The 23,058-nt window shown below is 41.3% G+C and overlaps 1 protein-coding gene and 1 long non-coding RNA gene across 5 annotated transcripts in view; one reads left to right on the plus strand and one right to left on the minus strand.

The window, feature by feature from the left end:
* RAPGEF4 (Rap guanine nucleotide exchange factor 4) overlaps positions 1-23,058 on the minus strand; it is a 285,020-nt gene that overhangs the window by 4,395 nt on the left and 257,567 nt on the right. For all 4 annotated transcript variants that reach the window (XM_019554378.1, XM_019554377.1, XM_019554380.1 and 1 more), the window contains 5 exons: positions 19,324-19,414; positions 16,276-16,326; positions 14,742-14,829; positions 14,312-14,376; positions 196-250 (listed from right to left, as the gene is read on the minus strand). In XM_019554378.1, the coding sequence (XP_019409923.1) occupies positions 196-250; positions 14,312-14,376; positions 14,742-14,829; positions 16,276-16,326; positions 19,324-19,414 (350 nt within the window). The remainder of the gene's footprint in view (positions 1-195; positions 251-14,311; positions 14,377-14,741; positions 14,830-16,275; positions 16,327-19,323; positions 19,415-23,058) is intronic.
* On the plus strand, positions 248-17,324 carry LOC109323038. Its single transcript, XR_002104531.1, has 3 exons — positions 248-1,951; positions 13,899-13,909; positions 17,315-17,324. It is a non-coding gene; the product is annotated as an uncharacterized LOC109323038 (long non-coding RNA).

Below are 23,058 nucleotides of genomic sequence, written 5' to 3' on the forward strand. Positions count from 1 at the left end.
CTAAACTGGCCCAATTTAGCCAGTCTCTGCAATCATTCATCTCTCATGGTATATGACCTCAAAGGAGGTACAATGAAAATACTAAAAAACAGCCTCACATGACCCAGAATGTCTGTGTCATCCACAAAAAGCTGAATTTTAATATTCTAATTAAACATGAGGGTGCCAACATTGCACATATCATAACATGCTTACTGAAAGATTGGCTTCGGCAGAATTTCACTGTCCTGATAGTATTGGCAATCATGCGCTGAAAAAGAAAATATATTTTAAACATGCTTCTTGATTTATGGTGCAAACAGAAAACAATCGTATTTCAACATCATTTGGTCTATGCATTTAGTTGTCCATCTGTCTGGAGGCACCAACAAATAAACACATTCAAGTAATTTTAAAGATTTAGAATTTTAATACAGATTCCATAATATCAGGTTTGACTCACATTCACATGGGCCCTAACATGAATACAGGAGTAATTTAACTTTGTTCCCATTTTCCCACCTTTAAAAATATATTACCCCAAATCTTTTGCCCATTAATATTTCTTCAAATTTAATTTTAAGGTCACTAGTTCCTAATAGCAAGGACATTTCTAGAACACATGTTCCATTAAATTACTTGGCACTTAAAGAGCTCTCAAATTTTATTATGGGTTTGAGTTTAAAATGCAGCTCTGGTAAAAAGTAACTATAAAAATGGTATTGTGGGGTTCCATGTTTATTGATTCCTTCATGAACTATACTCAGTTTATAATTTAGAAGTTGACAAGTAAAATCCTATCCAGTTGAAGGCAGCATGAATTTGCAATTGACTTCAGTAAGTACAGAATCTCACAATATTTTTAACTTAGTAGTTAAATTCTGCAAAATCACCTTGGATCCAACTTGTTGTTTAAAATCAATTTGTGCTCACAGTGGCAACTGTTTAACCCCCTTGGTCTGCACTGTTGTGTATAATTTAATCTGTGATTGGAACTGATCATTCCAACATTGTCTTATCTGTATCTGCACAGTGGTATGAACAAGTTAAATAGCAAAAATATTTTATGCACTAAATTAAGTCAATACATATGGGGAGCATATTTGATTAATTAGAAGGAGCCATTTTATAGCTTTTCATAGGATTGAAGCCAAATAAACTAGAAAGCAATGAAATATAGATCCAGTTATATAACCCCTAGCCACTTGCTACCTCAATCAGCACCTGATAGGTAATGCATTAGTGTACTATTAATTTCATTAGTAGCTGTGAAGTAAACTGATACTGATAAACTTCAAAAGTAAATTTCAATTTCTCTAGATGCTGAATCTGATTTAGGCATTATACAAGTAAGCTTCTGTTTTAATTTCCTTTTCTAAAGATTAAGTCAGTGAGGGAATGGGGAAAGTGCCAAAGACTCTGTTCCCACATGATCTAACCCACTCTTTAATACTAACATATTTTAACATGTTTTCCAAATATATTCTTAGCAGGCTGTTTCACATATACCTCAAACCATTTATAAGGTTAATAAGAAAACTATAAACCTATACTGTGTACTAGCATATTTCCAACTAGTAAGCAGTATGAATTAATCTATATGCTCCTCAAAACCATTCACAAATTAAGTTTTTATATGAAACTACATTGTTAAATATATCCTAATACCTCAGCGTGGTTTACAGATCAAAGGAAAATGGTGAGTGCTAATACAGAACTTATGCCGGAATTGAGCCCTCTCAGACATTTTAATGTATTCTATAAACCATACAAATCTGACATGATTGTCCATTGGTATGATAAATTGTTACCTACACAAAAATGTAATCTGCAATATATTAAATTAGAGTCCTATTGCCTCCAACAGGACTACTCTAAGATTGTTTAAAGCATACAGCTTAAAGATAAGCCGAAGGTTAAGTGCTGATTTGGACAGCAGCAGCCTGTCTAGCTAGTCTAACTCAATCAAACTGTAAAAAATACCAAGCATTTGCTGAAAACTGGCATGCTTTGTAAGTCTATTGAAATGTCATGCACTTACTAGCAGTGTTGCTATTTTGAATCATACTCTTTCCAGAAGCGCTCTACTACAACAACTACTTCCAATAGAGTTAGTTTTGACCAGGGCCAACTGATCAATGAGTAGCTGCAGTTTCCAGAATTACTGGTTTTAAGAAAGGGTCTTCTTAAGGAACTATCTTTCAAAATGATGTATAGTACTGCTCATTGTGCCCTGTAAGTGGGATGTTTGTTAAAAATATGCAGGCTTATTTATTTATGCTTGTAAACCTTTAGTGTCTGAAACCTCACCTTTTCATAAGTGTTTGGTAGAGGGTAATCCCTTACATTAGCTTTTAATCTAGAATTACATCCAGAGTTCTCCACAATTCAATTACTTTTGCATCTAATTTTGAGAGATGAGAGAAAAAATATCTTTAAAGCTGTTCTACTTGGTATTTTCCTTATTTTGGCAATGTTCTGTAACTTAGAGTAACATTCAGGATAAACTTATTGTATGCAACAGTTCTGATTGATGAATGATACTAGTACTAAGGATTTCCACAATTCTGACTTTCTCACTTTATGAGCCATCTAAGATAAGGAAAATGCAAGAGATAACGTATTCATTTAGCTGCCTGTTGAGCTTGCCTCACTCTGCATTTTTTGCAGCTGAAAGATTCCATTTCATTTTAAGGGGTGTTATTGACTGGAGGTAGTTTCATCCAACCCTGTTTATTCAGAAGGATACTGGCTGTGATACAAGATAAAGAGTCAGAAAATACAGATTTGTTTGGAATAAATTAAAACTGTGGATGAACAAAAGTATTTGTTTCAGTAGACTTTATTGCTTCAACAAAATGGGATGATTCAGGAGTACTCCAGGATGTATATTATACATCCTATAAACATCTCCATTTGTGTGTAACTATTCATGTCCTCTCCCCATGTAAGAAAGATCTGTCTTTGAAAGGTGAGAGATGGATGCATAATTAACTCATAAAGAAAACTACATACTTATTTTTACCTCTGTTTTGCAAAATAAACTAAATTCTCTTCTTCTGATTCATGAATACTGGAGTTTTACTACATGCAGATGAAGGTTGCACCAATGACAGAAAATTAAACTAGAAGTGTAATTGCTTGCACCTTAACATTTTCAAACCAGGATTGCCTCAGGTTGATAACTTCAAAAAATCAGCCTCTGTCTACTCTTTGTGCTAAGACAAGCCATTATTGAAAAGCCAAACAAACCTAAATATGGATCCATCTGAAACAGAATCAACAACATAATACACCAGCAATTGCTACTATCACCATATGATATATACACAACAATATCCTTTCAAGTTTTATGCAGTCTAGAATAGTGGCAGCAAGCCAGCACATTATCTGCTAATCCATTCCTAGCCTAGGCTTTTAAATGTTATAAATATTCATATAAGCCATAGAAAACTACCAGGGGCTTTAGTCGCACACTTTTTGCATAATCCTTATGTTCCAAAAATGAAAGAATGTTTGCCTTTTTTTTGCATAAAGATCAGAATGTGAATTCCCTTTTGTTCATACCCACAAAACCTGAAAACCAATATGCACAAATTCTCTAATCCTCATTTCACACCTCAAGGGTGAAGAGGCTCAGTAAAAAGAAGAATCAGTGACCAGCATCATGGCTTGATGGTGCTATCTAGGGCTGCCAACAAGGGTCATGGGTTTCAGAGCTACTTTTTGACTTGTATTACTTCTACAGGTGCCTCTTCTGGGACACATTCAGAATCAAGGTAAACTGATCTCTGCTCATAATGCTGTATGATTTCAGAAATGGTATTGATATAAGGTCCAAATAAAATGCATCTATCCTTTTCCTCATGAAGACATGATTTTCTAATGACAGCTGGAGAGAGAGGATGTGAGGACAGAACAGTAAATAATGTTTTTTAATAAATGGGGAAGGAAAAAAAGTTTGAGGCACAGAAACAAATAAAAAGATGTGTTTTGTTGGGGGACAGAAATATAGCATGTATGTATAGAGACCAACCCCAGTCCTAGAAAAGGCCAATCTTTTTTTCTCCCCCAAATTGAAATTGTACAGAAATGCATAAGTACAGAAGCTTTGTAAGAGACATCTGGCCCTGGAGTAGTTGGCTTATATAGATTACTACAACTACAGCTGCTGGGATCTCCTTTACCTTGGACAACAAAGGCCTGTTTATTGAATTGAAAGACAAATGCATATTGTACACAAAAAGCGTGCTTGCTGTCTATTACATTTCCCTTCACAATTCCTTTACCAGCTGCTAATACATATATTCTAACCTGTCAAACCTGTACTTCAAAGACCTTCCAAGTTTAAAAATACTAGTTTCCCTCTAATGCTTTTGGCTCAGTCTCCATTCCCCAAAATATGGGTCTTTTAAGCAAGCATGACTAACATGTATTCTCTATCTCACTGCAAAAATCTTAGTAGAGAAGGGCATGAGTATCTTTTACCACAATGTAGCTAGGTAGGATCAGTACAATATTCCTTCCTAGTTACACCATGGTAAAAGAAACATTGCCCATACATTGTCTCCACTAGGATACTTAGAGTGAGACTCACATGCTTTAATTATCACTCACAAACCGCACCTTTTTTGGCAGTGAGGACAGCACCAGAACACTTATAATAGTAATGGTACTGCACTGGTACGCTACTTATTCCATCATCTAATTAGTGACAAAAATATTAATTGTGCTGTCATTTATGAAGGCCACTGCCTGAGCTTCATGCAATGGGATTACAGAATATAATTCAAACACTCATATTTGAAGAAAAAGTATGAAAGTTCTCACAAGTTTAAAAAAATATCAGAGGTTTAAAGATATAATTGAAACATCAGAAAACATGAAAGAGACTAAAAAAACCTGTGTCAGTTGAAGGGATGCCACTAAGCTATACTTCCACTTTTGGCTGCCAGTTACAAGAATGTAGTTGTCAGTAGCACATCAGATGTTTGGAGTGAAATGCTTTGGTGAGAATGCAGACAATGGGCCAAATACAATTCTCAGTTACATCGCAGCAGTTATGCTGGAGGCAGAGGAACACACCTCCTTTCAAATTACAGTAAGAATTACCAAGAGATTTTTATTTAAGAACCATATGCTTAAATTCTCATAATCAGGATGGATCTAAAGAAACTGTTTTCTAAAGCATGAAGAAATTCTAGACAGATCAATATCTGCCTCACAAGAAAACATTAAATGTCACTATATCTGCTAGCATTTAGTACATCAGGCAGTGCAACATAAAGATAAAAATGAAAACTCAGAGTCCTGGTTTGTGCTTCTAAAAAAAATAGTAGAATAGTGTCAAGATGTTACTCTGAATTGATACCAGTATTTATTATGGAATTAAGATGCAATTGAAACAATGGAGACTTGTTGGAATAGTTTACATGACTAGAATACTGTTCTGGATGGGTATAATATGATCAGGAAAGACAAGAAAGGGAAAAGGAGGTGGTGTTGTCCTTTATAAAGGAGAGACATGCACTTCTGAGATGGAGCATGAATGGAGGTAGGCTTGTTGAAAAATCTCTGGGTCATGGTCAGAGGGCAGAACAACAAGAGTGAAGTTATGTTGAGTGTTTGGCCACCAGACCAGGGCAAGAGGTGGATGAGGCTTTTCTTTAAACAACTAACCAAAGTTTTGAAATCATAGAACTTGGTCTTCATGGGGGAATGTGACAAGGGGCCATCTCGTAGATGGTCTAATCACTGGTCTGCCCACCTGCCTTGCCTACTACACATTGGATACATCTAATAGATGTTAGCAAGGTGGGAGACTGCCCATTTACTGCCTGATGCCAAGGGCATAATTCTGGCTGCCAAGCTCCCTGAGCCCTTCTCCCTCTTGGCAGTGGCTCCCTTGGGGACCTTTGGCCACACAGGCCCTGGCCTCGCCTCTAGGCCAGTCAGAACCACAGGCCCCCTGGCTCTGGGTGTCCCTTGTGGTGGGTGCTCTGATCCTTCACCCATTCTCATCCTGGCCCAGGCATTGACCAGTCAAGGGTTTCTCTGGCAAGGTTATTGAGCCACTCACCCTCTCTCTCACATATGAGCCCCTTGGGCCCCTCCAATCCTAGCTCACTCAATCTCTAAGGCTGGCCTACACGTAGTCCTTCAGGCCCACACATGTGGACCTTACTCTATGCAGCCTTCTTACATGCCCTCTCATTGGGCCCATTACTCCATCCCCTCGCTGGGGCTCTCAACCTTATGCCCCCTGGGTCTCAGGCCTGATGACATGCCTGCACCCTTCACCTGTCCCCTTTATGGGGTAACCCACCAGGTTGTGGGGGCTGAGGCATACTCACCTTTCACTAGGGAAGCATTGGTGTGGCAGCCCCACCACACCATCCAATCATAACAGGGTGTAGGTTTAGGTCATTCACCAGGACCAGGAACCTTCTCCATCCCCATGGTTCCTACCCTTAACCACCAGGTGTTCTAGGAGCAGCAGCTCTGGCTGGTGACATTATTCCTCCAGTTCCCTGCAGCAACTGCCACCTCAGCTCTGACAGCCTGGGTTTATACTGAGGCTGCTCAGCCCCATCTTCCAATCCAGGAGCCCTCCCATCCTCATGCGATAGCCTTGTTAGGCTGCATCACACCTGCCCACTGCTCTACAGCCTGCTTAAGCCTCTTAAAGTGGCAGGCACCAAAGATGCCCTGCCACAGAGAGTTTAATTACTGTGACATCTGCTGGGAGGGTAACACAGCAGTGCACAGGCAAGTCCATCAAGTTCTTGGACTGTGTCAGAGATAACTTTTCTCACTAACGGGGAAGAGTTGGTTCAGAATGTAAAGGTAGAAAGCAACTTAGATGACAATGACCATGATAAAATACAGCTCATGATCCTAACAAAAGGAAGGGAGTAGAGAAGCAGAATAAAGACATTGGACTTCAAAAAACAAAGACACTCAAGTAATAGTTGGACAGGTCCCACGGAAGGCAAGTCTGAGTGGAAAAAGGAATCCAGTATTATTTCAGCTACAGAAAATGGGGAGTAGCACAAGAACTGCAAGGTAAGGAAATGGGGAAGGGAAAGACTGCAAAAAGTTGTTCTGAAAAGGGAGCTTCCAGGGTGGAAGGAATTACTAGCAGAGTTTTTCAAGGGGTAGTTTGATTTAATAATTCATTAATGAATGTGGCACAAAAACTAGGAGTATATTAATGAAATATGCTGAAACATAAAGTTCTGAATCATTGTCAATATAGAGGAAGATCAGCATATGATACAGAGAGAAATGAATGACCCTGAGAGCTACAGCATTAGAAAGAGGATTCAATTCAATAGTATGAAGTACAAGGCCATATTGCTAGTAATACGAGTAGTAACAAGAATTTCTGCTGTAAACTGTGGATTTACCCAATGGAAATGACAGAGAAGGTGAAAGTTGGATGTATTAGTCAAACATTGGATGACTATAACTATCTTATGTCACACAGCCATGAAAAAGACTAATGCAGGGGTGAGCAATTATTTTGGCTGGAGGGCCACTTAACGAGTTTGGTGAGCTGTTGAGGGCCACGTGGGTAGCCCCATCCCCTGACAATTGCCCCACCTCCTGGTCGCCATATTGGGAACAGAAGTCCTGCCCCTAACCCCTGACTTTTGCTACTGGAAGTCCCTCTTTGTGCCCCTCCTTCCCCACCATACACCTTTTGGGAGGGGGGTTGCCATCTTAAAACCAGAAAAAAATTGAGTCATACACTAAAAGTCAAACACCTACTATAACATATTTTAATTTTATTACAAAAACTATTTGTGTCATAATTTGTGTTTCTGTAGTCTATATAAAGGTGATTAAAGTCTTACTCTTGTATATTGTGTGTGGGGGTGATGGGTGTGGTTGGGAGTGTGTGTGTGGTGGGGTGTGTGTATGGTGAGGTGGGGAAGTGTGTATGGTGGGGTATGGCAGTGTGGGGGGGGTTGTCAGGTGGTGTGGCTGCGTGTGTGGGAGGCATAGGGTATGTTGGGATGTATATATGTCAGTGGGAGTTGTAGGGACCTCCCACACACTCCCCAAAATGGCATGCAGCCCCTGCTGCCAGCAGCAGCAACAGTAGGAGGCTCAGTGCACTTGTGTCTGGTGCAGTCTCTGGTGTGGCTCTGGCCAGTGCCGTGCACAGGGGGGTGAGGAGCACAGCCTGCCTGGCTGCCTTTATTGTGGGGGCTCCATGCCACGCACCTGCAGCTCCCACACTCACACCCAGGGCAGTCCTGCACTGGACTCTGCAGAGAAGCAGGAGGCAAGGCTCTCTCCACTCTTGGAGGATTCCAGGGACCTGTGTGGCAGGGAGCATGTAGCTTCCCCCAGTGTGAGCATGGGTTGGAATGTGGCATGGAGCCCCCATGATGGAGGCAGCCAGGCTCCTCACTCCTTGCCCCCCCCGCCAATTAGGTATGTTGGGGGGTGCGTACCCATGGGCATCTCTCTTCCACCTCTGTGGGCAGAAGGGCTGGGTGGGGCACATTTTGCTGGTCGGTGGTATGTGCCAGATGAAAGTGTCTGGCAGGCTGGATCTGGCCCATGGGCCATATTTTGCCCACCCTTGGGCTAAGGTGATCCTGGGAGATTTCAAGCAAGGTATATTCAGTAAAGAAGGTATGTATTAATGCCATTAAAGACACTCGCATCAAATTTTTTTGAAATACTGCATATAGCTCATGTTCAAACCAGGAACACTGAAACTGGAACAGGTTCAGGGAAGGACTGAATAGGTGACCAAGAGAAAAGAAAGTCTACTATGTGAAAGTAGATTTAAAAGGCTTGGCCATTTTTTTTTTGCACAGCAAAATTAAGTCTTAGAGGGGTAAGATTGTTTTTATAAATACACCAGAGGATAAACACCAAAGGAAGGGGAAAAAACTAGTCTAGAAGACAGACAATGGCAGCACAAGAACAAATATGGGTTAGAGGAGGGGCACCCTGAAGTGCTCTGTGTTAGAATACTAGGAGGTCGAGGGGAAAGGGACTTAATGGTGGGGGGTCTACTACAGACCACCCAACTAAGGGGAATAGTTAGACCAGGAATTCTTAAGTCAGCTCACAGAGGCAGTTAGGTCAAGAGATGTGGTCATCATGGGTGACCTAAACTTTCCAGACATCTGCTGGGAACAGCCGTCAGCCAGATCTGACCACTCACATAGGTTCCTAGATACAGGAGATACAGGACCTCCATCTAACCCAGGAGATGCACAGCCCCACCAGGGGAGACGCCTTGTTGGACCTGGTGCTGGCCATGGGTGACGACCTGGTGAGGGGGCTGTGGGTGCTTCTTGACCACCTGGGCAACAGTGATCCTTGCCTGCTGGAATTTACCATCCAGCGTAAGGTGGCCAAGGGCTGCAGCAAGGCAACAGCCCTGGACTTTGGGAGGGCAGATTTCAATGAGGTAAAGAGACTAGTCGGGGAGACACTGAGGTCCCAGAGTTGGGTGTCCAAGAAGAGTGGTCGTTCCTTAAGAAGACAATCCTCCAAGCCCAAAGGGAGGTATTCCCAACATGGATCAAAGGGGGCAAGACGGAGCAAAAGCTCCCATGGCTCACCAAAAGCATCCAGGAACATCTCCTAGTTAAAAAGGAGGCGTACACTGAATGGAAGGAAGGGGCCATCACCAGAGAGGACTATACCTCTGTTGCTTGGGGCTGTAGGGGGGCGGTCAGGAAGGCCAAAGCAGAGATGGAACTGGGACTAGCTACCTGGATCAAGGACAACAAGAAGTCCTTTTTTAAATACATAGGGGGTAAAAAGAAGGTACCGGGTAACATGGGGCCTCTGTAGGACATGCTAGGAAATCTGGTCACACCAGACAGCAAAGCTAACCTATTTAACAATTTCTTTGCCTCCATTTTTCTGAGCAGGGATGGGGTCATCCCCACCCACTGGGACCCCCATAGGTCCCAGGGGAGGCACACCCAGGCCTAGGGTCAGAGAGGACCTAGTCAGGGAATTTCTGGAGGGACTGGACATATTTAAATCAGCAAGTCCTGACGATCTCCACCCCAGAGTGCTGAGGGAATTAGCAGAGGTCATTGTGGGACCCTGGCACGGCTTTACGAGCACTGGTGGTGCTCTGGCATCGTGCCAGAGGACTGGAAAGGGCCAATGTGGTTCCCATTTTCAAAAAAGGGAGGAAGGAGGCCAGTTAGTCCTACCTTGGTCCTGGGTAAGCTTTTTGAGAGAATTATCCTGCCGCATGTCCGTGAGGGGCCAGCAGGGAAGATTATGCTTAGGGGCAACCAACATAGGTTCACTAGAGGTAGGTCCTGTCAGATCAACCTGGTGGCATTCTATGACCAGGTCACAAAATCCCTGGACTCAAGTGTTGCAGTGGACATAGCCTTTGACACTGTCTCTCACCCCATTCTCATTAAAAAACTAGGAGATTGTAACGTCGATACCTACACAGTCAGATGGGTCACTAATTGGCTGGAGGGCCACACCCAGAGAGTGGTGGTGGGCGGGTCTTATTTGACCTGGAGGAATGTAGGCAGTGGGGTTCCATAGGGCTAGGTCCTTGGGCCCGCACATCTTCATCAGTGACTTGGACGAGGAGGTAAAAAGCACCCTGTTCAAATGCACAGATGACACTAAAATGTGGGGAGAAATGGGCATGCTAGAAGCGAGGAATAGGTTACAATCAGACCTAGACAGGTTACAGGGGTGGGCGGATGTGAATAGAAGGGGTTTCAACATGGACAACTGCAAGGTACTGCACCTGGGGAGGAAGAACCAGCAGCATACCTACAGGCTGGGGAACTCCCTTCTTGTCAGTGCAGAGGCAGAAAAGGATCTTGGAGTCATCATTGATGCCAAAATGAACATGGGCCGACAGTGTAGAGATGCGGCCAGGAAGACCAACCGTACCTTGTCATGCATCCACAGATGCGTCTCAAGCAGGTTCAAGGAGGTGATCCTCCCCTTCTATGTGACGATGGTCAGGCCATAGCTGGAATACTGCATCCAGTTCTGGGCGCCACACTTCAGGAGGGATGAGGACAACATGGAGAGGGTCCAGAGGAGGGCCACTCGCATGATCAGGGGTCAGCAGAGCAGGCCCTACGAGGAAAGGCTAAGGGACCTGAACCTGTTCAACCTCCAGAAGAGAAGGCTGAGGGGGGATCTAGTGGCCATTTACAAACTAGTCAGGGGGGATCAGCAGGCATTGGGAGAGTCCCTGTTCCTTCAAGTACTACCAGGAGTGACAAGAAATAATGGCCACAAGAGGGTAGATTCAGACTAGATATCAGGAGGTGCTACTTCACTGTCAGGGCAGGTAGGATCTGGAACCAACTTCCAAGCAAAGTGGTGCTTGCTCCTACCCAGGGGGGTCTTTAAAAGGAGGCTGGATGACACCTTGTTGGGGTCATTTGACCCCAGTACTCTTTCCTGCCATGGCAGGGTGTCTGACTTGATGATCTGCTCAGGTCCTTTCCGACCCTGCTAACTATGAAACTATGAATATACTGGCCACAAATAAATTTACGTGGAATATTAGAAGAAAGTATCTAACCATCAGAGCAATAAGGTTCTGGAGCAGTTCCCCCACAGGAGTCAGAGAAGCAAAAATCCAAACTAGTTTTAAAATGGGAGTTGCATCAGTTAGAAGGATCTGAATTGCTAAATTTGAATAGGATTATCTGAGTTGCTTTCAGGGCTGGATCCAAGATTTTGTAGAGGAAGAAAGGGTAGGGGGGAGGTCCAGGACCAGTGACTGTCATTGTAGAGGTGGCTGTACTTTTGCTTCCTAACCCAACCAGGATGAGAAGACTATGCAATGGAAGCAGCAGCCATGGAATTTTTCTAAGTCTCTGAAGTAGATAAGACTTCCTCCCTGCCTTTCTCTTCCATGTTCAGTAGTACATCCCCTCTCTACCCATTCCACTCTTCCCCAACAGCTGGTGAACCCAGCTTCCAATTCAGGTCATCTGGAGCAGCTTCAGAGCTCCCTCTACCCCCAGGTTAGCTGGGGACAGTGGTAGTCAGTGGCAGGATGGAGGGTGTTGGGATAAATGGGAGTAGAGGAGATGTGGCCCTGGGGGGGAGGGGAGAATTAGAAGGGAATCTTACCTGCTTCAGGGACTTTAAAAAGTCCCTGGATGCTGCTTGTATGGTGTCATCTGAAAAAGGGGTATGACTGTGCCACAGCACCCCCCCCCCCTTTGGATCTGTCCCTGTTTACTCTGAAAATTGGACTGGAATTGATTTAAGAGATGCTTTCAATCTTGTTGCTACATTCCCATTCCTCATTCATAATAGATATACTCTTCTTAAATGCTGCTGCTACTGAAAACCAATCAAGTACACTTCCAAATTTTCAAGATGAAACACCTTTATCTGGTGCAGCAAATCTTCTCCCAAATAGGTGCACATGTAGATGCCTGCACAGGGTAGGTTTACTCCCAAGTAAATTACTCTGGAGTAAACCCATCAAGCACATGTAGAAACAGATTGGATCTAAGAAATACCTGGATCCATTATCATTTCTTCCTCCCTTTGGAGAAAATTTTCAGGAGCCTAAATACTGGCTGGCTGCTCAGGTCAAAGAGAGTATCTCTATTTACGCAGTAAAAATACTACAGTTAAAGTCTCCTGCAACCAACAGTAAAACCTGAGCTCTGAATATATATATTTTAGCAGTTTTTTTTCCCAGTAGCTCTAGAAGCTCTACAAACCTTCATGACTGGTAGCAATGATTGTGTGACATCAGGTTGCTTGGAATTAGCTGTTGTACAGTACAGAAATGAACAGCTAAAGTAAACACACACAGATACACACATGCATACAAAATTTGGCCATTCTTTGTATTTATCGTTACAGTTACTAACTCCAAAGATATATTATTACAGCAAGAGGGGTGAATGCCATGCATGTTATGAGTCAGTAATATATAAGCACTCAATTATGTTAATTTTCATAGAAAGAATGTGTTACAGGGCTTGACCCCAGGGATACCATACAGTAATTACACTGAAAAAATGATTAAAAGAATGAGGGGACCCAGTCTCTTTCTTCTATCTGGCTGGGGACTGAAAAGAAGCTAGTTGTGGCTAAACTTGTCTGAGGTTCCTCTGTATGGCAGAACAACCATATGAGAGGAAAGTTAACTTAAGAGAGGAAAGTAGCTTAAGCTGGAGCAGGGAACAGAGTGTGTTTATACAGTTATGTTATGTTACTACTGCAGAGTCAAATCAGATATTTTAGTGGTGCATCTAAACTGCAGCAACAACATGTATCCACTGGCATGTTGTTGTTACTACCTCCACCTGCCTGCACCTTCCAGATCCAGAATGTACCAATGAGGCCACTCTGGGATATTCCTCTTTGGCCCCTTGGTTTCCAGGGAGTATAAAAGCAGCTGCTGGAATGACCCCAGACTGGCCTCACTGGGGTGCTTGGAAGCTTGGAATGTGCAGGCAGATGGCCAGGATGTGCTTGGGGGCCATCCATGCAGGGACATGCTGTCTCTCTTGAGTGTTGACCTTAATGTCCCTCCAACTGGTATAGAGACTCTCCCCCATCATTTGAGTTTAATTATGTTTACAGCCAAAGTTAGTTGCTTGTCAGAAAGCTGGCAGCTAAAACCTTATTAGTGGGATATTTACTTGGATTAGGTAGCTTCCCCCTATTCCCCTCCCCCTCCACACACTTTACTACGAAAACAGACAAGTTCACTCAGAATTCTGGGAAATAATCACAGAATAGTTCATCTTATTGAAACACAACGGACCACAGAATATGTCCATGAAATCCTAACACTCCTCATGGCTAATTGCAGCTTCCATGAGGGCATGGTAACTCAGATATGACTGCAGTGGTTGCACACACCTGGGATAAACTTGATGTTCAGATCTGGGAGTTATTCCCCCAAGCTAACTCTGAAGTGAACCAGGAGGGACAGTGACTGCGAGAGCTTCTTTACTGTAGAAAATCAGTACCTTAACAGAGATTTCTGCATAAGGACGTGAACTTGTCTCCTTTTTCGAAAACTTCTGTTTGAAGTAAGCCACACATACATGCATTTTTCAAATAAATTACACTGGAATATAACCTGACCTTGTGTCACTAATTTTTTTTCCAATAGGAAAATAACCTAAGGCCTAGAAGTCTGTTTTCATTTGTTCAATGGGGAACAACAAAGACGATTGCAAAAAGAAAATTAATGGATCTATTTTGTACCAAAACCCCTTTTATATGGGGCTTTTTGAGCAGGTATTTGTGGAGCCCATTCCATTTGCCATGATGTCTAATCATACAAATCACATTCCAAATATACTGTACATACCATTTTTTCAAAGTTTACTAGACTGTCAATGAATGTCTTGTTTCCCTCATGAGTGAATGTCATATCTGTATAGAAATAAAAGCCACAGTCCTATAACTAATTATATCATGGCATATCAAATAACATAATACTAAAAAACAGAATAATACTGTACCTCTGTCTCTTCAGTTACAACACATACAAAACTCATTTACAAAAAATAAAACTTTTATTAATGGGAAAGTATGAAATATTTCTTATTGAACCGAGTGACATTGGAGCGTAACATCCATGTTTAGTAAAAGCAACCAACCTTGTTTCATGATTTTTAAAGGAAAAGCAGATCATATTAAGATTGAATTATACTTTGTCTTGCTCTTTTTTACACTTACTCTTAAAATTTTTGTCAAATATATTTCAAGTTTATATATCTGGTAGCGTCCTATCTTACCTTTGATAAGTAAGGGCATGAAGGGAATTATCGGAGGGTCCAGTTTTGCTACAGTAAGTCTGTAGGCCCTATGGTTTCTTGATGGATCCTTAAGGGAAAAAAAATCACAGTTATAAACACCGACCCAAACCTGAATTAAATGTATATCAGCAATTTGATATGGGTTTTGTTAAAGATAATTATTGTCTCCTGTTGCTTGAATAAGTTCAGCCTCTAAACATGAGCAGTTTCCCTTTCAAATGGCAAGGGTATAGATATGTTTACAAAACAACTTGTTTGTAAAGGAACTTCTTATTTTTCCTCCTTTATATTAACCTGAATGTGCCCCCTCCCGAATAGTGAAGAACAGTTGGGTAGTGCTTTTAAAAAATCCTGGCTGGAATATATAGTTTCCTCTATGTACTGTGGAAAAACACATTGTAAAGCTTTTCTAAATTTCCCAGATTAACTTTACAAGGTACATAAGTTCGTTCCAAGTAGGTTCCTAAGAGTATAATTTATTAGTCATACATGCTTGTTTTAGCAGAACTAAAATGGGATCATAAATGTCTTGAAGTCAAACAAGGACATATAAAATGTTCTGAATCAAGGAATTCAAATCAGTTAATTGGGGCTCTTGTACATGTGATGGGGTTTTATTCCTTAGGGTTGCATTTTATGCCCCCTAAACTGAAACAGTGAGTTGTTAATTGAAACAGTGGGCTTTATTTTTGCATCACTGTATATATGTTATTGTCCTGGCAGCCACAGATGTCTGCTAAAGGCAGAAGCAGCAAGGGGCCTGATCCTTTTTGGGTGGAGCCTGTCCATCTCTTCTGCAGGGGGGGAGGCTATTAATCTGTGCCAATAATCTGTCATCTTGCCCCCTGGCTGTGGGAGACTCCACAGAAAAAAAGAATCGGGCCCCTCACCACATCAACAGGCCCCTGTGGCTGGCAGAATACCTGGGGCTGCCCAGGAATGGACTGGTTTGCCCCTGAAGCAGTGTGCGGAGGTTGCAGGAGGGAGGCTGAGCGTGCTGGCAGCCGGAGAAGGCAGCAGGGATGGTGCACGGGGTGCTGGAAGTCCAGGTGGGCTCAGGGAAGCTAGCAATCTGCACCCTGGTGGCCCTGTGCACCATCCCCCTGGCGCAGCACACGCAGCCACCCTCCTGCCACCTCCCCGTACTGCCGCAGGGGCAAGCCAGCCACCAAGGCTGGGTGGTCTGAAGCATCCTGCTGGCTGCAGGAGCCTGTTTAAGCCAGAAGTGATGATACTTTTTTTTTGTGAAGCGTGCCCACCTCTCCCACGGCCAGGGGGTGAGCTGCTTAACGGCTGCAATTTTCCAAGTTGCAACGATGCAAACTAGACTACATTGGGATGGAGTTTAGTTTGCAATGATGTGAACTCATTTAAAACCCCCAAAACTTGTGTATGTGTAATGTGTGACACCATTAAGCCACACAAAGGGAAATTTTCAGCATGTGTACAAGCGCCTTTGGAAACTTTAATTAGTTCAGATTGTGCACAGAAAAGAAGATTTATTGCTAATCACCATTAAGCTTTCAAACTCTGCATAGATCTTCTTGAACTTGCTTGGAAGTTTCTGTTGATAAAACAAAAAACAAACCAGTGTTATTCAATTTGCATCCAGTATAATAATTTTTCTATAAATGCTAGATTCTTTTGAACAGCCCTATTTCAGGAAAGACTGTTCTTTTGGCAGATATTTTCAACAATGTGCTAATCTAAAATACAGCACTTCTCCTAGCAACCAGATTATAAATAGAGATGGGACCAACTATGAAACCTGGATCCCAATTTAGACCCAAACCTAAACTTACCCACTTAGAGATATTCAGATTCAGATTTTGGTTTGAGCCATTACAGGGATAAGCTGCTGTCAAGAAATTTATATTCAGAACTGGATCCAAAATGCAAGGTAACATTGCATTTTGGACCCATCCCTAATTATAGTTTATTTTAACCAAAATGACTCATAGATATCTCAGGCTTTACCAGATTATTCTTATTCTCAGCTAAACTTGCCTATAAATAGGGGTCTACCTTAGATAAGGAGGCGGTCAGCTGATTTCATGGGGAGATCATGGGGCCAGCCATCAAATTCACAGGCTGATCATGGCCCCCCCCATGCCTCTGATTGGCCGAGGGCCCCCAGTGACCCTGCCCCTTCCTACTGATTGGGTGAGAAGGCTGTCTGTCATGCAGCCCCACCCTTCAGCACCGATTGGTAGAGATGGGCACAGCCACATGAAAGGCAGCCCCTCAGCCAATTAGTAGCAAGAGGCAGCTGCCATTTTGGGGTGCTCTTTGGGCAGGCAGGCTCCTCGCCCCCCTTCCCTCCTGGCAGACTGTGCAGCCAAGCCACAGCACCATGAAGACTGCTCACTCCCTCAGGGGAGGCAGCATTTTCTTTTCAGTAAGTTGCTCCTTTTTTGTGTATTTCGTGGATGTTGCCTGCTTTTGCGGGCAATACCAGATTTTGTGATTTCTGCAAAATCTGTGAAATTGTGATTTCAGTAGGTCCCTAGCTATGAATGATCACGTTCCTTTGTAATATTCACAGATTGTAGTCAAACTGTATCTGGGATTTTCTAGGAAGTACCATGTTCATACAATTGCATCATCAACTACTGTATAAATTCTTGACTTCCCTAGCATCCAAGGGTCACTTTTCCTTAGTTAATCAACTACTTTTTTTCTGTTTGCAATAGAAAATGAAATGTTGGCTAAATTCACAACCAATAAAGGATACAGTGATATATTATTAAATGGCTGCTTTTCTTCTCATATTATACTAGATATATCGAGCAAATTAACTGGATAGTGGCTATTAGTATGTTAACAGGTCAGTTCCAAGGAAAACAGTAACTTTCACATATCAAATCAAAACATGTCAAATTTCTAGTATTTTATCATCAAAATACAAATTACTACATTTACTGGGAACTTTAAAAATAAGTACTTTATTGCAGAATGTACTTTGCTGCAGTACTGGCTGTAAATAAAGTATATACATCAGAAAAAATATTTTCAATGTACCATAGCAAAGGCCTCATTTGAATGATTTATCTGAAAAATAGTTTTGCATATGTATGCAAATAAGGTATTTGTGAATGAAATTGCATAATTGGCTGTCAAGATGTACTTGGTTTTATGTGCAACCAGTGTACCTGCATGAAAATTTTAGTAAAAATCAGAACCTAAATATTTATTTTTAATCATGTTTAGTCAGTATACCCTGGGAAAAAGATCAATAGAAATATTATTAGATTATTCCTTGGCAACCTGACTGCTCTGCTAAACAGAACTCCATGACAACATTTTTCTGAACAGTGTATACCACTTACAAAGTATATCTTTCCTTCCAGCTCATTCTCCATATATACTGTAAAATTTAGCTTGTTATATTGTATGTCATAAATAATTTAAAATGTCCCCTTTTTCCCTTAAATACTCTGTGCTTTTTTAAAATCACTCAAAATATCTCTCAGTAGTTAGAAATAATGGGTCTGGCTTTTAGAAGCTGATCTCCAAATCTATACCTTCCACGTGGATCTTGCAAAGGTTCACTGAGGTCATTAGAAATTCAGTTTAGTCTTTTCTGCATGCAATAATTGCCAGTGTACTTTCAGGCTGCTTGCAGTTGTGAAAAAAACCAAATCCATGCTTAACCAGAAAAACCAGCACATTAGTTCGACCTGGCTCTGCAGGACACTTCAGTGGGGTCTTTGGCACTTTTACCTAAAGCTGATTCAATTACCTATTAGATTAAGGTGTCAAAAAAGTCCCACTAAAGCACCAAATCTATAGAGAGACTGCAGAGCAGGTCGAAGTAATGTGCAGCCTCATCTGGGTCGGTGCTGGGCTTGATGCGGGAATGTGCCGAATTTAAAGTAAAGCGTGTTTTTGCTTTGTTTTTTTCATGTCTGCAAGCAGAGAGATCAAGTTACTTAATATCCCTTGAGAAGCTACCTTAAGATATATTACCTGGAAACCCCATTTTCAAGCCAGATTTTAGGAAAGCATTAAACATAAGAGGTGAAATTTTGTTCTCAGGTACACTAGCAATATATCCATGACTTGAAGCGAGCTATTTTTAAGAAATATTTCTGATGAAAAATATGCACACACAAAAAATAAGTTTTCCAGTTTTTAGCAAGCATATAGTGCCAGTCAGTTTTTTAAATTACTGGGATTTTAACAAGAAAATTTGTTTTCAAATTTTGACAAAAACTTTTAGGATTTTTGGGACAACTCTACACAGGAAAATGTGACCTATTACATGTAATCTTATCTTGTGTCTCCCTATGATTCTGCTTCCCTCTCCATCCATTTGTTTTTAATAAAGCAGCTCAGCATTATGCTGCACAAATGGTCAATAATTATGTGGGATGTCTCCAAGCCTTTAGGTTTGCAGGTTGTCTTCTCAGGAGCTGAGTTGCTGTCTGTGTGCTTCCCTTATCAAGCCTTAATTGTTGGATATAATTCTAGAAATAATATGGATTGAGTAATACGGTTACTTACTAAAAGCAGAAATAACAACTAGACTTTTTGGAATCAGATTTTAGCTAACACTTACCTCCCATGTCAGTGTAAGACGGCTCACAGCAACATTACTCAGTCCCATGATAATAGCAAAAAAGGAATTAAGATTTTTGTATTCCTTACAGCTGAAATACAAGAAGTCCAGACTTTTAATGTCATGCATCTATCAAAGGAGAAGTAAAACTGTGGTTTTGAAGAGATCTCAGAGTTGTCTGGCTTAGGTTTGATTATAACCTGGTAAATTATGCCAGCAGCCTTGGAACACACAATTTGCAAACCCCCAAGTTTTGTATGAAGCCCCAGGCTCAAAATAAAATGAAAAGCTTTATGAACCCAGAAGAATATTTTTCTAGCCTGATCAAACTCATCTGGAAGCTTGTTTTTCTTCACTCAAGCAGCCTTCATCATCCATTTTACCTGACACCAGCTTCTTCATGGAGGTTCAGTGGCCTTTTAATCTTCGTTCCCCTCAGCAGTGCAGTATGGGACATCTCTTGACACCAAACAAAATTTAAGGCCAAAGGAACAACAGGAACAATGGGAGAAATGGGATGCAACCTAGTTGTTGCAGACCCTTGTGGGATGGTAGGCTGTCTAATAGCACCAAAGATTTTTACCAGTTTAAAGAGGTGGTTGTGTTTCAGTTCCCATATATATATATGTAGTTTCTCAGCTTTCTGGGATTCCTGAATTAAATAAATCCCGTATGCCACTATCACTGTTTAAGTAAGTAATCCTTTAAATATGCTCAGTATTTAAGAACCTACATACCAAAAGCTCTAAATCTGCTCTTATCCCCAACATAAGAGAGTTTCTTAATTTGTGCTGAGGAAAAAACTATAGGATTTAACTGTTGTTTCAGAACATCTGCAAATGATTTGCTATATTTGTTAATATAATTGGCCAAAGTAGCAAATCTGTAGGCCTATGCTTCTTTCCTATTTGTCTTGCAAATGTGGGTGGCAGGCTAATAAGGTAACTAATGGAAAAGATTCTTAAATACATGTAGTTGCTCCAGCTTAACTACAGTTACCCTCTCTCATATGCTGTATTTTGTATTGCTGGTCTCCAGCATAAATTCACCTTAGCCAAGAAACAATACATAATTTCCATTCCCAAAGCCTTTCTCTCTGGTTCTCTTCTCTGCAGCAATGAATTTTGATTCCAAACCCTGTATGTCACCCAAACTTATAACCTGGGGGTCTTCTTGACTCTCTCTCTTTTTCCATATGTCTGAGTTATGGCCAAATCCTGTTATTTTTTCCCTTCAAGATATTTAAAATATTTACCCTTTCCTTTTCTTTCTCAATGAGCAAATCTCTTGTCCATATTCTCACACTGACTACTATCACCTCTTGCCCTTTAGTCTCAGGTCTTTTCCTTCTTTTCAGGTGTCTTCTCTAGTACATTTTATACCAACTTTGCTACCCTCCAGAATCATTTCTCTCACATGTCACTTTGATCACATTTCCCTTTTTTCCTCCTTTCTTTTGAAATGCTTCAGTGGTTTCTTATTGTGTGTGGGCATCAAATACATACTTCCTGCATTCAAAGCTCTATATCATACAGCCCTGACCGTTAGGCTATCTTTTCACTGTAGAGTTAACCCAGATGATTGGCACCCAGGTCTGCCTATGAGCAGTCTGTGTGTGAGAAGCCACACCACAAAGTCCTAGAAAGAATGACTGTGTTAGCACAAGAGCTGCACGCCCCTGTGTGAATGGCTCTGGAGACATATCTTATGCGGGTTTCCCTGTGATATTTTTTCCAGTAAGTGTAGAAGCAGTTGTCTGCTCTTCTGAGCACATAAGAAAGTTACAGAAAGGCACTGGAGTCTATATCAGCACTCTGTCTGTATTATAAATTGGATGGGTTATCAGCCCAAGTGAATGACTCATTTGGGTTTTACCTTATAGCCTTTTAATGGACTACACCTAATTAAGAGCCCAGGTTAACTTTTCAGTGAAAACATAACCTTGTTAGTGTTCTTCCTGTTTTACCAGCTTTGATACACCCTTGACCTCCTTAAATTAAACAGCTACCCCTATAAACGGAATGTGCCACCTTGGTCCATTCACCTAGCCACTTCCGTCACCTTCAGCTCTCTCCTAAATACTCACTATTGACAACTTGCTAAGAAGTAGTGAAGAAAGGGAAACCAAAATTAACAGAACCCTGAAGACATGTACCTGTCTTACTGCAAAACAACATGGTTTTGTTACTGTTATCCTCTACCTCCCATTGCCCTATTTAACTAACCCTTTGTATCATGTCACAGTTAGAAGGTGAACTCTCTGGAGTAGGTACCCCTCCTTGTTTGATATGTCACCAAGGATATATTTGGGCACTGTAAAATATTAAATAACAATGCTGTAATGCTACTCAAGTACAGTAGACAGGCTTATTTAAGGAAGCTGCAATTTGTAACTTGCAGCTATTCTTTGTCTGAGATAAGGGATCTTTACAATATGACTAAGCATTCTTTCAATGCAGTGCACTCATCCAGTTTAACTGAAACCCTATTAAGTCTAGTATAGATGGATGATCTTTAGTTATGTTCTAAAATAAATGGTGTAATTTTGGCAAGCAATTCAACACTTGAATCAAGTGATTCAACCTAACATTCTTAAAATACAAATCTTCTTGCAGATTGAAAAATATAACTAAAGAAAATAATGATGCACAATTTTACTAAGAAAATAGTGTGTGCTTTGATCCACTGAGTTTTAAAAAAAATCCAGAAGGTAAAATTTTCCAAAGCATCAAAGTGAGTTTGGACTAAAAGTCCTATAATTTCCCACAATTGATTGCACTGGGAAGACATTCTTGTGTGTGTGTGTGTGATTATGATTTTGTATAGGCAGAGAATTCTTAGTGTATGTGGTGAGTAAGTAGAGAAAGAATGTATTTAGAGTGTGGTTGAGTATGCGCTTACATTTATGTGCAAGCATACAATAGAAAGCTTTTCTAATACTATCAGTCTTGGGGGATTACACCACAGGAGATACAGTTAGCATCTGCCTTTATTTCTAAAACTCAGAGCTTGATCCTGCAGTGGGTGGAGGAAAGACATGAACTTGGTGAACTGCACAATCTCTCTCAGTAGGTGCAATGAAAACCACTGCACAGTGAGCTCAAAGCACGCTGTGCTCACCTGAATTAGATGCCACCTGGTCAAGCACTTTCCCACCTGGGTGTGGAGCAGCCAGAAAAGGGGCATATTGCCAGAGTGCCTTCTGCAGTGGTATGGAGCCCTCAGTTATGCCAGGGCAGTAAGATTCTCAACAACTGTTATCTCAGATAATCAGTACTACCCAAGTGCAGTTGTGCCACATGACTTTAGTAGTTCCTGCAAAGATGAGAAGTGCTGCATGCCCCTCACCTTATTGTTCTGAACACCCTGCTCTACTTTCAAGTATGCTCGTCTTTTGCTGGGTCACTGCTTTATCATCACCCTTTGCAAGCAAAATTATTTGAAGGCCTGGGCTCACCTCTTGTGACCCAGTTACTTGGTTATTTTGTTCTAATTCTGGCTTACTTTATATTTGTTTTTGGAGGTTTTATAGCACCTGTTGCCATAGCAGCACTTTATACAGTGGGGAAAAGCCTGACAAAACTTAAAAGTTCTTTTCCAGCCGCTGGAAATAAACCTGCCAGCTTAGTGTTCATTTAGGAGAACCCTGTGATCCAGAATTCCCTGCATTTAGGAGGCAAAGAGGTCTCAGTAGAGAAGATCACTTTTAGCAATGTATTTTTAGCATTGCAGTGA

This window comes from Crocodylus porosus, unplaced genomic scaffold (genome assembly GCF_001723895.1).
Source record: "Crocodylus porosus isolate Cpor-Errol unplaced genomic scaffold, CroPor_comp1, whole genome shotgun sequence".
In the NCBI taxonomy this organism is placed as follows: Eukaryota; Metazoa; Chordata; order Crocodylia; family Crocodylidae; genus Crocodylus; species Crocodylus porosus.